General features: G+C 41.9%; 1 protein-coding gene across 2 annotated transcripts in view; it reads left to right on the top strand.

Moving 5' to 3' along the window:
- ADGRE1 (adhesion G protein-coupled receptor E1) overlaps positions 1-15234 on the top strand; it is a 48787-nt gene that overhangs the window by 21347 nt on the left and 12206 nt on the right. For both annotated transcript variants that reach the window (XM_081234031.1, XM_081234030.1), the window contains 7 exons: positions 1164-1247; positions 4289-4466; positions 5100-5219; positions 7182-7381; positions 7842-8012; positions 11315-11509; positions 13245-13480. In XM_081234031.1, the coding sequence (XP_081090157.1) occupies positions 1164-1247; positions 4289-4466; positions 5100-5219; positions 7182-7381; positions 7842-8012; positions 11315-11509; positions 13245-13480 (1184 nt within the window). The remainder of the gene's footprint in view (positions 1-1163; positions 1248-4288; positions 4467-5099; positions 5220-7181; positions 7382-7841; positions 8013-11314; positions 11510-13244; positions 13481-15234) is intronic.

Here is a 15234-nt window from a genome sequence, read left to right as displayed (position 1 = left end):
GATATAAATTTATTTATCTCTTTGTAACAGTCTGAGTATAAGCTGCTGAGAGCTGACCTGATGGCTTCATAATACTCTGCCATCACCAACACAAGTCTCCCTCATTTTAGTCCAGAATGGCTGCTCCAGCTCCTGACATCAAGTCTGCATTCCAGCTGTGGGCAGAAGAGAATGGGAAGTGAAAGACACAGTCCTTCCCTTTAAGAGTATGACCCAGTATCACTTTTGCTTACACATAGCTTCAAGGACAGCTGGAAAGGAAGGACATTTGTCTATCTAAAACTTGGGGATTTGTTTACTAAAAGAAGAAATGGTATTGGAGTCTCACTATTAGTGAAGGTGTATGTGCTGCATCTGTGTGATATGGGATGGGTGATACACAGCCTCCAGGCCAGGCAGAGGAATTTGGATGTCTTGATTCTCTAATGAAGTCATTCTAGTAAGTAAAGACTCCAGAAGCATCTTCAGGTATTGATGTCACTATATTAAATATGAGTTTGTAAATTAGCTTTGGAATTCCCATGCACTTTGGTTCACTGTTGTTTTTTTTAATTGTGAAATACACATAAAATTCACCATTTTAAAGTGTACAATTCAGAGACATTTAGTACACTCACAATGGTGTGCAACCATCACCTCTATCTCCAAAACATTTTCATCACCCCCAGAAAGAACCCTATGTACCATTGACAGTTACTCTGTATTCCCTCCCTGGCATCAGCCCCCAATAAACAGTAATCTAATTTCTATCTCCATTGATTTACCTATTCTGGATATTTCATATAAATGGAATCACACACTATGTATCATTTTGTGTCTGGCTTCTCTCACTAAGCATCGTGCTTTCAAGGTCCATCAGTGTTGTGGCTGTGTCAGTGCTTCAGTCCTTTTCATGGCTGAATTATATTCCACTTAGACCACTGGTCTTTTCACCCCACTCAATAGTTTTGCTGTTGGTTGATGTTTTCTTTTCTTATTTATGGAAGAGAAAGATGCTATGATTCCCATTCTGATCAAAAGGTGAGTTTTTATCTCCCTGAGAATTCTAGAGACTTGTGACACCTCAGGAATTCAGGACCATCCCATGTGGTGGGCTGGATGGCCCAGTTTGTACATTGCACACTTGATCGATGCTCACAAATGCTCTTCCCTCTGGGATACAGGTTTCCTTTTGTGCACTGATGAATGCCACCCTCAGCATTCTGGATGATGTCTGTAAAAACAAAACCACCGTCGTCTCTCTGAAGGTAACAAAGAAGTCTTCATAATCATGTTTCGAGTTTCAAACATATTGAGGGCACACTTCGGGTGCACAAAATCCTCTTTATCATGAATGGGTTGTGAGTTAACGTTTAATCTACTCCAGTTGTAAGGTCTGAAAAATTAACATGCAGGAATATTGCCCTTTTCTGTACAGTTTTGTGAGTTTTATTACCTGAGTAGGTTTGTGTAACTACCACCACAGTCAGACAACAGAACAGTTCCATCCCTCTCCCCTGACCCTCCTCTCCTCCCCCTACCCCCACCAACTCCACTGGGCTTCCTCTTTTTTTTTTTTTTTTGAACGTTTTGGCTGTGTAGCGGGGCATGCGGGATCTTAGTTCCTTGACCAGGGATCGAACCCATGCCCCCTGCAGTGGAAGTACAGAGTCTTAACCACTGGACTGCCAGGGAAGCCCTGGGCTTCCTCTTTATAGTCAGATATTCACTCCCTCCACCATTAGCTCCTGTGAATCCCTGATCTGTTCTCTGTCGTTATAGTTTTGTCTTTTCAAGAGTGTTTTGTAAATGGAGTCACACAATAAGTGGCCCTTTGAGTCTAGCTTCTTTCACTGAGCACCATATTTTCAAGCTTCATCCACATTGTAGCCTGTGTCAGTGCTTCACTCCTTTTTATGGTTGAGTAGTGTCCCATTTTCTGGATGGACCACAGTTTGTTTATCCACTCATCTTTGAAGGATATTGGAGTTGTTTCCACTTGACCAAGATCTCTTCATTTCTCCATCCCCACCCCAGCTTTTGGCAATTATCAGTAGACCTACTATAAACATTTATCTGTGTGTGTGTGTGTGTGTGTGTGTGTGTACTTGAATTTTCATTTCTCTAGGGTAAATACCTAGGAGGGGGATGACTATGTCATTACAATTGCAGATTTAAAAAAATAGTTTCTCTTAAGACTTTAAGTTGTAACTTATGGATGTTGTTATTTCATTTATAAATCTGTATGAAAATAAGAATAACACTTTCATTTGTATTCTGGTGAATTTTAAAGTAATTTATTAGTATAACATGCTTATTCATGAAATGTACACTTATTCATAGAGTTTTCAGATTAAATTTGTATAAACAATGAACCCTTTCAACAAATTTATTTAAATTCCCTCAAACATTTTCTACCATGTTTACAAATATTCTCATTTCTCCCCAGATTTTAAGTACTTAATGAGGAAGATTTACAAACCTAAAAGGCAAGGTCACTATGCCCTTAAGGGATTCATAAATCCACTCAGTCACGTGCATAAATATAATAATTCAGAGTTTTTAAAAAATGTGTAATATGGTGTATCAACAGCCATGTTCTCTTAAATTGTTCATATTAAAATCACGTCTAATTGCTTTTTGCCATGAAATCATGTGGTTAACCAGTCTCCTTCTCTAATGTGTCAAATTGTTCCAGCCCTTTAAACAACAGATTTCCAAATTATGCCAAAGATTACAAAACCTTCTAAAATTAACACAAAAGTATTACCACTATGGAGTTTTAGCTTGCTTGCTATTTTTTTTTCTTTCCTGAGGATATAAAATAAACTTCCTAGCTAAGAAGAATAGATTTAATGTCAAAGGGGATTTTGATGAGATTTCATCAGCCACAGAATTGAGAACCACAGTTTTTCAGGATGATTCTAGCTGAGATTTTTCTGCTCTGTCGGTGGGGAGGGACCCCAAACTCATGCCTTTCATTTGGGATATGGTTATAAAACTCAGCGCATCCTGTTTTTCCCAAACATCTCTCAAGTTTCACTCTGATCCAGTTTTTATTGAAATTCTTCTCATCTTCTTATCATCAAATTTGGATACATAGAAATTGGTTTCCCTGCTAAGATTTCAGTTAATTTCCTTCACCATTGGATTGGCTTCAACTAATTTCTTCCCTTCATTTATTAGGTTGTGAGCTTGTGAATTCTCTTCATATTTTTTACATTTTTATAGTCAGTTTATTGACAACAATCAATAATCAAGGGAACAGTATCAGCATTAATATTAATATTAATATTATTATTGCTAGTCTTTCCTTAACTCTATTCCTTAGGCATAACCAATGTTAACATTTAGATGCATATTTTTCCATACCTTTTTTACTTTGTGAATGCTTGTATAACACACACACACACACACACACACACACACACACACACACACATTGAAGCACACGTTGAGTACCTACTATGAGTGGTTTAGAGCAGTGATTAAGGATTCCACCTCTGATACCAGACTGCCAAAGTTCAAATCTTGGTTCTGTCACCTACTAGATATGTATCTTTGTTTTCTCATCCAAAATGGAAATAATAATAGCTTCTATTTCATAAGTATCTTCATAAAATTAAATAAATTAGTATATATAAGGCACTTAATACTTGGCTCATAATAAGTATTAATTATATTTATTTTAAAATCTCAATTAGTGCCAGAAACATAAATACCATAAATACAAAATTTTAAATTAAAGTACTTGTTCTTTTTAAACAAAAGGAGATAATATAACATGTGATTCTGTAATTTGCTTTACTTAATCGTAGCTCATGGACCTTTCTGCTTGTTAATATACATAGATATACTAAGTCATTCTTTTATTAACAGCTGTATACTATCCCATGATTTGATTTTATCATCTTTTATTTAACCAATCAGTTGGACATTCAGGTTTTCTGAATTCTTGCTATCACAAACCACACTGAAATGAACATCATTAGACAAGATCCTTGCACAATTTTAAAGTATTTCTTGCAGGAGGGATTCCTGGAAGGGAAATTGCTGAGTCAAAAGGGTATGTGCAATTTATGCCATGACAAGTGCTGACTTACTGCATGCCATGAAGGCGACACCAATTTGCATTCCCAGTGGGGCTTCTTGAATCAGGAAATGGAGGCTGAGTGAATGTCCTTTCACAGTCTTCATTATCCTAGACTGTCAACCCATTCTCTTGATGAGAGAGGGAACAGCTGCTGTTTCATTGATAAGAGAGAGAGAGAGAGAGAGAGAGAGAGCGCAAACACACCTTTCCTTGCAGAGAACGGCTGAGAGCTTTGCCTCTGTGATTGAACAAACATCCACATGGTCCAACTTCACCAAAGAGAAGACATCTACCCTGGCCACAGTCTTACTGGAGAGCGTGGAAAGCACCACTTTGGCAGCTTTTCTGAAACCCTCAGCGAATGTCAGTCAGACTATTCAGACGGACTACTTAGGTAGGACATATCCTTCGTGTCAAGGTCACACCTAGGGGCTGATTTAGACGGGTGACTTTGGCAATGTGATTCTGCATGGCTTTCCCATATACCATTTCCCCAGCTGTTTCCAACCTCTGAACGTACAGCAAAGCAAGTCCAATTATTGTAACAACATCTCCCATTTATCGAGTGCCTGGCATTGTGTTAAGTCATTGGTCAAGTTTACACAGCTGGTGAGTGGCGGAGCTAGGCCTCCTAGTTAGTGACTGTGGAACCTGAACCCTTCTTGTCCACTATGCTGGGCATGCTCCAGACTCTTTCAATTTCCTTTGGCTTTGAAAAACCTGTCTAAATTTGGAGTAGTCAGAGGGCCATGACTCTGCTGCTTTCCATCATTGTTGACTTCAAGCCCATCTTTCCCTGATGCATCCCCTAAGGATGTGAGCGCTCACTCCTAGAATTACAATTGGGTTTCTCATTTATTTGGTGCTACCATCCTCCTGTCATTCATCAAGGGCCTCAGGATCTTTCCCATGACCAATCGTTCTGTCTGCCCTTTCCTCTTGCAACCAGGGATGCGTCCCTTTCTTGGCCAGAAACCAAATTCCAGACCCACTTTCTGGGTGACCTCCTGTAAATTCTCCCTTTTAGACATTGAGACCAAAGTTATCAACAAAGGATGCACTGAAGAAAATGAGGCCTTTAATCTGAAAGCGAAAGGGGACAAGATGAAGATTTGGTGCTCCACAATCGAAGAATCTGAATCCACAGGTACAGACCCACTCCTGAGAATCAGAGAGGGTGGTTATTGTGCATTCAAGCAGCAAATATTTATTTATTTATTTATTACCTTTTAAACCTTTTTTAACTTAAAAAAGTTTTTTCTAACAGTCCCTTGTTGGTTATCTATTCTAAATATAGCAGCGTGTTCATGTCAATCCCAAACTCCCAATCTATCCCTCCCCACCCTTCCCCCCACCCCGGTAACCATAAGTTCGTTCTCTAAGTCTGTGAGTCTGTCTCTGTTTTGTAAATAAGTTCATTTGTATCACTGTTTTTTAGATTCTGCCTATAAGCAATATCATATGATATTTGTCTTTCACTGTCTGACTTACTTCACTTAGTATGATAATCTCCAGGTCCATCCATGTTTCTGCAAATGGCATTATTTCATTCTTTTTTTATGGCTGAGTAGTATTCCATTGTATATATGCACCACATCTTCTTTACCCGTTCATCTGTCGATGGACATTTAAGTTGCTTCCGTGCCTTGGCTATTGTAGACAACAGTGCTGTAATGAACATTGGGGTGCATGTATTTATTTTGTTTTTAATTTTAATTTCTTTAGCAAATATTTATTGATCACCTCCTAGGTGCCAAGACCTGTGCCAAGAAGTGAGGGAATCAATGATGGTAGAGGGGGACTTCCCTGACGGTCCAGTGGTTAAGGCTCCACACTCCCAATGCAGGGGCCACGGGTTCAGTCCCTGGTCGGGGAACTAAGATCCCACATGCCGCAAGGCGTGGCCAAAAAAAAAAAAAAATGATGGTAGAGGCAGAAATAGCCCATGCCCTCAGGGAGTTTTCCATCTGCTAGGGAAGTCAGACATTAAATAAATAATCTCTGGGAATGGAGTCTAGAAGAGAGTGGATATGTGTATATGTATGTTTGGTTCACTTTGCTGTACAGCAGAAACTAACACAATATGGTAAATCCACTATACTCCAATAAAATATTAATTAAAGAAAATAATCTCACAGTACAGGAGTGTCAAGACATTTCCTGTCCAATCCAGCAGCCATTGGTCATGTTTTGTTACTGGCATTTCAAGTGTGGTTAGGCTGTGAGGGTGACATACATACTGGATTTCAAAGTCTTGGTGCCAAAGATGAAGGATGTAAAATATCTTATTAATAATTCTTTATATGGACTACATGTTGAAATGGTAATATTTTGTAGGTATTGAGTTAATACACAATTAAAATGACCTTTTTTTTTTTTACTGTTCTGAAACGTGGCTACTGGAAAATGTAAAATTGCATATGTGGCTTATACGATATTTCTAGCAGACAGAGCTAATCTGTATCAGGGATTGGCAAACCTTTCCCGTAAAGCATGGTTAGTAAATATTTTAGGCTTTGAGAACAATACAATCTGTCGCAATGATTCAGCTCTCCCGTCATAGTGCAAAAGCATTCATAAGCAATATGTAAATGAATGGGTGAGGCTGTGTTGCAATGAAACTTTTATTTACAAAAAACAGGCAATGGCCAGATTAGCTTGTAGGTCATTGTTCATCACTCCCTGATCTATATGCTGTCTGGAGGGCACAAGGAACAGGCTAGGACAGATCCCTGGAGACCACCAACACTGAAAGCGGATGCCCACCAGAGAGACTGAACAAGAATAACCATAAATGTGGGAGGGGAACTTATTTCCCACTGCTGAGTTGAATTGTCCCTTAAAAACACAAATTCAAATTTATTTTTAAATGTAGCCAAGATTTTTTTCCAGGTGATAGCACTTCGAGATTTTTTTTTTTTTTAAAGGTTCTGGTGAGGCTCACCTACCTGGAAGTCCACTGGTGTTTCAATTCTCAGAGCAAGCCAGTGGTGCAGAGATGCATGGGATAAGAAAGTGTGTATGCGTGTGGATGGGCTGGGTCATCTATAATAACTACTGAGCAAATGATTCCCCCCCCCTTTTTTTTTGCTTTTGGGGGAAATTGCAGGGATCAACGGGGTGGCTTTTGTCTCCTTTGCGGGTATGGAGTCCGTTTTGGATGAGCGCTTCTTCCAAGACCCTCAGATGCCCTTGGCCAACTCCCAGAGGAAGTTGAAGTTGAATTCTCGCATTGTTGGGGGCATCATAACAGGAGAGAAGAAAGATGGGTTCTCTAAACCAGTCACCTACACCCTGGAGAACATTGAGGTTTGTGCAGAGGTTTCCATTGGACCCCCATCTGCATTCTGAGAATTCCCCATTCTCAAGTGAGCTTAACTCTCATATTTGATGGGGACCCATTAAAGCAGCAAGTGTCCACAATTTCTGATAACTCAAGCCACTTCCCCAAATCCACCACTAGAAAAATGAGCTCTCTTATTTCTATGTGTCATTTTCCCATTCATCAATGGGCAAGGTTTAGGCTAGATTAAGTCATGTTGATGCAGGAACATTTACACGGATATTTACATTAGCTATGACCAAGTTAGTGGTAGAGACAGGTCTGGCACCCAAGGCATTTCTTTTCATGACTGCACATTGAAATATCAGCATTTTTCTCCCTTCCCTACAGAACATACCCACATCTTCTTGAGGTTGATCAAGTTGAATCCTGAATGGATTCTTGAATAGAGGGATTCTCAGGTAACCAAAGCCTTTGAATTTTCAGCCAAAGCAGAATTTTGAGAGTCCCATCTGCGTTTCCTGGAACACAGATGTTGAAGGAGGTAGATGGACACCATCTGGCTGTGCGATCCTTGAAGTTTCTGAGACGCACACTGGCTGCAGCTGTAATCGAATGGTGAACTTGGCCATCATCATGGCTGCTGGGGAGCTCACGGTCAGTACTGATGCTCTGTACTCTAGCTCCCCAGATCCAATGGGAAAATATTGACTAAACATCCATGGTATGCCTCTCATGGCACTGGGTGTTGTGGGAAGGGGTTATGGGGGATAGAAGGGGTGTGTGCCATACTTCTGCCCTTAGAGAATTCATGGTCTGTTTGGGAAGCCATGACGCTCATATATAAAATGATAAATGACCCTAAACAGGTGCAGGCACGATGACAATCACGGACCCCACTTACTGAGCACCTCCTATGGGCTGGACCCTTTATTTATTTTTTATTTTCTTATTATTTTTAAATTTTTATTTATTTATTTTTGGCTGCATTGGGTCTTCATTGCTGCGCACGGGCTTCCTCTAGTTGCGGCGGGCGGGGGCTACTCTTCGTTGCGGTGCGTGGGCTTCTCATTGCGGTGGCTTCTCTTGTGCCGGAGCACGGGCTCTAGGCGCGCGGGCTCAGTAGTGGTGGCTCGGGGGCTCTAGAGCACAGGCTCAGTAGTTGTGGCACATGGACTTAGCTACTCTGCAGCCTGTGGGACCTTCCCGGACCAGGGCTCGAACCCGTGTCCCCTGCATTGGCAGGCGGATTCTTTTTTTTTTTTTTTTTTTTTTTTTGCGGTACGCAGGCCTCTCACTCTTGTGGCCTCTCCCGTTGCGGAGCACAGGCTCCCGACGCGCAGGCTCAGTGGCCATGGCTCACGGGCCCAGCCGCTCCGCGGCATGTGGGATCCTCCCGGACCGGGGCACGAACCTGCGTCCCCTGCATCAGCAGGCGGACTGTCAACCACTGCTCCACCAGGGAAGCCCGGCAGGCGGATTCTTAATCACTGTACCACCAGGGAAGCCCTGAACCCTTTGTTTTAAGTGTTTTTAGACCCATTTTGCAGGATGGGAGACTGGAGCTCAGCAGCCAGTCTAGTCATGAAGCCAGTAATCAGTGGAGTTGGGATTTGAACCCAGGATGGTCTGAGTCCAGAAGTCTCTTTCTACAGAATCATCTACAGGCATACCTCGTTTTATTGCACTTTGCAGATACTTTTTCTTTTTTTAACAAATTGAAGGTTTTTGGCAACCCTGTGTGCATTGAGCAAGTCTACTGGCGCCATTTTTCAAGCAGCATTTGCTCACTTCATGTTCTGCATCATATTTTGGTAATTCTCACAATATTTCAAACCTTCCACCAGGAAAAAGAATATGACCTACTGAAGGTTCATATGATGGTAGCATTTTTTAGCAGTAAAATATTTTTCAATTAAGGTATGTACATTTTTTGACACATGCTATTGTACACTTAGTAGAATATGGTGTAGTGTAAACATAACTTTTATAAGCACTGGGGATAATAATTCATGTGACTCACTTTATTGCCAATATTTGCTTTATTGTGGTGGTCTGGAATTGAACCTCCAATATCTCTGAGGTCTGCCTGTAAATGGTGTAAGAATTTGTGCTGTAGGAACTGAGAGTTGTGTCAGTGGGAACTGGGGATAGGTCAGGGAGGAGATGGAACCTGAAATAAGCCTTGGTGAGGGGTTAGATTCGGTAGAGAGAATAGTGCTGTGGTGAGTATCCTTGTCTATATTACCAGGTAGGAGGTTCTATTCCTTGTCAGGGAGGTCCTAAATGTTATTTAGAGGAATGTAAGGCTTAGAACTTAAGAGTATTGGATCCAGAGCAAGACTAGTCTAGTTTCAAACCCCATCTCTATCACTTCCTAGCTGTGTTTCCATGGGCAAGTCACTCAACCTCTCTGAGCTGAGCCCAGTTCTTTCACCTTAAAAATGAGAACAAGAAGGACTTCCCTGGTGCCAGAGTGGTTAAGAATCCGCCTGCCAATGTAGGGGACATGGGTTTGAGCCCTGGTCCAGGAAGATCCTACATGCCGCGGAGCAACTAAGCCTGTGTGCCACAACTACTGAGCTTGTGCTCTAGAGCCCGTGTGCCATAACTACTGAAACCCGCATGCCTGGAGGCCACGCTCTGCAGCAAGAAGCCACCGCAATGAGAAGCCTGCGCACTGCAACGAAGAGTAACCCCCACTCACCGCAACTAGAAGAAGCCCACGTGCAAAAACAAAGACCTAATGCAGCCTAAATAAATAAATAAACAAATGAGAACAAGTAAAAAATGATGATGTGAGAGCTCCCAGGCGGTCCACTGGTTAGGACTTGGCATTTTCACTACCATGGCCCGGGTTCAATCTCTGGTCAGGGAACTAAGATCTCACGAGGTGCAGCCAAAAACCAAAAATAAAAACAAAAAATAAAAAGCACCAACATTTCATTAAAAAAAAAGAAAAAAGTATGATGAAAATTAACACTTATATCATACATGTTTCCTGCACTGTTGTGAGTACTTTAAGTATTTTCATTGAATCCTCCTAGAACAATTCCATAAGGTAGTTACTGTTAGTATCCTCTTTTTAACAGATGAGGAAACTGAGACACAGAGCAGTTAAGCATCTTGCCCAAGCTCAAACAGCTAAAACTGTAGTCAGTTATCTCAACCGCTACATCACAATATCATAGAGAAGAGTTCATGAGATGGTGCCTGGCATATCTTTAACACACAGGAAGCACCCAAATAAACTTAAAATTAATTACAAATTATGGCATAGAGAAGGACTCAACTTGTCATTGCTACTCCCAGAAGTTGGGGGCATCTCTGAACACCTATTATCAGTCCTGGTTCAGAGCAGGAAACAGGAACCATTCAAGGTATTTCAAGCAGAAAAGTATTTAATACAGGGACTTGGATGCTCACAGAATCACAGGAAGGGATGGAGGACTTGAAGTCAGGGGGCTGCCATTTGGCTTCAAGATCACCCCTCTGCAGCCATAATCCAGAGGTCAAAAATAGAAGCTGTCATTTCACCCCACATCCACGAAATTAAAGATTAAAGATTGGATAGTCGGAAGGGGGAGTCCAGCCACAGCTCACTCCTGTCTGCAGAAAGCTGGTATCTGCCTCCATCCTGCCTTTCAAAACCTTCATGCATACATCTCACTGGAGAACCTAAATGACATTCAGGGCCTTAACCCCAAGAGATTATGGGAAATGTCATTTGTAAACATCCTGCCCTCGCGGAACAGGGCATAGGACAGGGGTGAGAATGGGTGCTGATGGATGCCAAAGGATGATGATGAACAATATCTAGTTCACGCTGAGTGTCAGAGGGAGAAAAGGCCTCCAAGCTCTATATACCCAAGCCAGGAGTCTGGATAATTCGTTTTCCTGCCTGGGGGCGGGGTATGTTTGTCCTTCTCTGAGACCAACAGTTATCTCTTTCCTGACAGATGGAGTTCACTTTGTACATCATTAGCCACGTGGGCATGATCATCTCTTTGGTGTGTCTCACCGTGGCCATCATCACCTTCCTGATGTGTCGTACCATCCAAAACCACAACACCTACCTCCACTTGCACCTCTGCGTGTGCCTCTTCTTGGCCAAGATTCTCTTCCTCACCGGTGTAGACAAGACCGACAATCAGGTCTCATATCCTTCAGGCTGTGTCCCCATCCAGCCCCATCGTCTCCAAATCTGCCTCTGCTCATCCTTACCTAACTCCCTCTATGCTAGTTCCCACCTCAGAACCTTTGCATGTGCTGTGCCCTCTTTCAATACTCGTCCCCCAGGTTCTCACCTAGTTGACTCCTTCTTGTGATAGGTCTCAGTTTAAAATCATTTCCCTGATCATGTTATATATTGTAGTGGTCCCTCCTACTACTCTTTAAGCCATTAATGCTCACGTGGGATGATTCCATCCTCATTCAGGGAACACCTGGCAATATCTGGAGACGTTGTTAGTTGTCACCCCTGGGAGGGGATGCTGCTGGCAGCTAATGGGTGGAGGCCAGGGATGCTGCTAAACACCTTACAATGCACAGGACAGCCGCCCCCCTGCCCCCAGCAGAAAATAATCTGGCAGTAGTGTTACAAATATCAGTAATGCTACAGTGGAGAAATTCTTTTTTTTTTAATTGAAATATAGTTGATTTACAATGTTGTGCCAATCTCTGCTGTACTGCAAAGTGACTCAGTTATACACATATATACATTCTTTTTTATATTCTTTTCCATTATGGTTTATCACAGTATATTCAACAGAGTTCCCTGTGCTATACAGTAGGACCTTGTTGTTTATCCATTCTATCTGTAATAGTTTGTATCTACCAACCCCAAACTCCTAGTCCATCCCTCTTCCTCCCCCCTTCCCCCTTGGCAACCACAAGTCTGTTCTCTATGTCTATGAGTCTGTTTCTGTTTCGTAGATAGGTTAATTTGTGCCATATTTTAGATTCCACATATAAGTGATAACATGTGGTATTTGCCTTTCTCTTTCTGACTTACTTCACTTAGTATGATAATCTCTAGTTGCATCCACAGCTGAGAAATTCTACTTCTTATCCCTCTATTTTGCTTCCTTTCTCAGCACCTATTTGAAACCATATTGATTTTTGGGGTTATTTTACTTATTGTGTATCTACCTCCCCCACGAGACCATGTGCCCCATGAGAACAAGAACTTTTAGCCAATTTACCCCCAGTAACTGTGCCAGAAACAGTAGGCTCTCAGGGTTTTTCCAAAGGGAGCGCTACTGACATTTCAGGTGGGGTGATCATTCTTGATGCAGAACTACCCCTCTCATTGCGGGATGTTTCGCTTTCCAGACCCCTTGAGAACTAAAGGCTAGTAGCACACCTCACTCTCATCGCGTGACCAGGGGTGGGCAAACTTTTCCTGTAAAGTGGCAGATATAAATATTTTTGGCTTTGCAGATACTATGGTCTCTGCTGTGACTATTCAGCTCTTCTGTTTTAGTGTGAAAACAGCCATAGAGAATACATAAATGGGGGTGGCTGTATGTCAATGAAATGTTATTTACAAAACAGGCAGCCAACCCATGGCTGTAGTTTGTGGACCCCTTCCCCTCCCCCATATCTTCAACCATCCCCTAAAGAAGGGTGATCATATATCTGTTTTCCCCCAAACTCTCCCAGTTTTAGCACTGAAAGTTATATGTCCTGAGAAAACCAGGCAAAGCTGGATGATTGGTTACCCTACCAAAATGATGGAGCCACCTTGGTGAAGAATAAGTACTTGTGGAATGAATGAAGGGGCCGTGTTTGGGGATCTCCAATCAAAGTAGCTTCTCCTTTGCCCTCTTCCGCTGAACCTGCTCTCTGGAGTAGGGGATCCTGAACATGCCTGATTCTTCCCTGCAGGTGGGCTGCGCCATCATCGCGGGCTTTCTGCACTACCTTTTCCTCGCTTGCTTCTTCTGGATGCTGGTGGAGGCTGTGATGCTCTTCCTTATGGCCAGGAACCTGAAAGTGGTGAATTACTTCAGCTCTCGAAACATCAAGATGCGGTATCTCTGTGCCTTTGGCTATGGGCTCCCGGCGCTGGTGGTGGCTGTGTCCGCCATCATACAACCACAAGGTTATGGGATGTATAATCGGTAAGTGACATCCTTCTCTCTCCCTGAAAATTATTATTATTATTATTATTAATTATCCCATGATGATAATTATATGAACTCAAGAAGAGCAATAACAGGAGCAGTAGTTGTGACTCCCATTTATTGAGCTCTTACTTTATGTACTGTTGGTCTCAGGGCTGCCATATACAGTAGCACAGGTTGTGCATTGCACAAATCCAGGAGCCATTGTTTGCACTATAGTATCAGTGGATGATGGCAATGTGAACAATGAACTTGATGGCACAAGTTTCAATTCGTGGACTCTGGAGCCAACCTGCTTGGGTCTGAATCCTTGCTCCACCACCGTGTTACCTTGAGCAAGTTACTTAAACTCTGTATGCTTTCATTTCTTTATCTATTAAATGCAAGCTAATGACAATGCCTGTATCATAGTGTTGTTGTGAGTGTTAAGTGAGTTATTATTTGCAAAACATTTAGACAGTGTTGGGCACAGTGTAAAGCATTAAATATGTTATTTTTACCACCATCATTATTGCCATGGACTGTTTTAAAGTGAGGTAAGGGGCTTCCCTGGTGGCGCAGTGGTTGAGAGTCCACCTGCCGATGCAGGGGACATGGGTTCGTGCCCTGGTCCGGGAAGATCCCATGTGCCGCGGAGCGGCTAGGCCCGTGAGCCATGGCCGCTGAGCCTGCACATCCGGAGCCTGTGCTCCGCAACGGGAGAGGCCACAACAGTGAGAGGCCCGCATACTGCAAAAAAAATAAATAAATAAATAAATAAAGTGAGGTAGGTTTATCACATGATTCTATGTGAGAAGATTTTAGGTAGTATGCTAGTAAGCCCTAATTAAACAATATTTTTACATTTATTTTGTAGGGCATTAGAAAAAAATTGCTGGCCTATCAAACTCATGATTTCACAGACATGATTCCTTTGTATAGACATGATTCCACTGTATAAGTAAAAAGTTGAGTCAATTTTGAGGGAAAAAATTGGGTAAGTGACAGGACAAGTAGTATGTGGATAGGGTAGAGACTGTAATTCAGTGAGTTACTTCATTTCATCCTAGGATGGATCTTGTTATTGTAATTTACAGATGAGGAAAGTGAGCCTCAGAAGGGTGAAAAGACTTTCTCACTATCACACAGTGAAAAAGTAGCAAGGTGAGGACTTGAATCTGGGTCTTTCCAATCCCAGGGCCCGTGTTTATCACCCTGGTGCTATAGGCACTTTGCTGAGCTGTGTTTGAGGGATTAAGTGTCTAGGTTTCCTCCCTGCGTGCTGATGGCTTATACTTCAGGTGAGGTCATGAGATAAGGGGTGAGGGAATGGAATTCATGTTAAAAGGAGTGCCCTTCATAATCTAAATCCTGTATGCTTTACAAATATATATTATCTCTAGTATTTCTCAACAAAATTCCTATGTTTCCACTGCATACAGCAACACCATTCAATGACACTACAGTGTTAATACTGCCCTCTAGATTTGTGCAGTGCACAACCTGTGCTGCGGTACATGGCGGTCCCAAGACCAACAGTGACTAAAGTAACAGCTTAATAAATGGTAGCTACAGAAGAAACTGAGGCTCAGCACAGTTGCAGGATTTGCCCAGGGTCACATATCTAGTAAGTGTCCAAGTTGAGTTCAGGTCTGACTGCCTTTTAAAAAAATATTCATTTATTTATGTTTTTTGAAATATAATTGATTTACAATGATTCAGGTGTACAGAAAACTGATTCAGTTATACGTAACAATATATACATATATTCT

Source organism: Mesoplodon bidens, assembly GCF_964165515.1.
Source record: "Mesoplodon bidens genome assembly, chromosome: 4".
Taxonomy (NCBI): Eukaryota; Metazoa; Chordata; class Mammalia; order Artiodactyla; family Ziphiidae; genus Mesoplodon; species Mesoplodon bidens.
The sequence above is the reverse complement of the archived record's forward strand: the minus strand, read 5'-3'. Positions and strand labels throughout refer to the sequence as shown.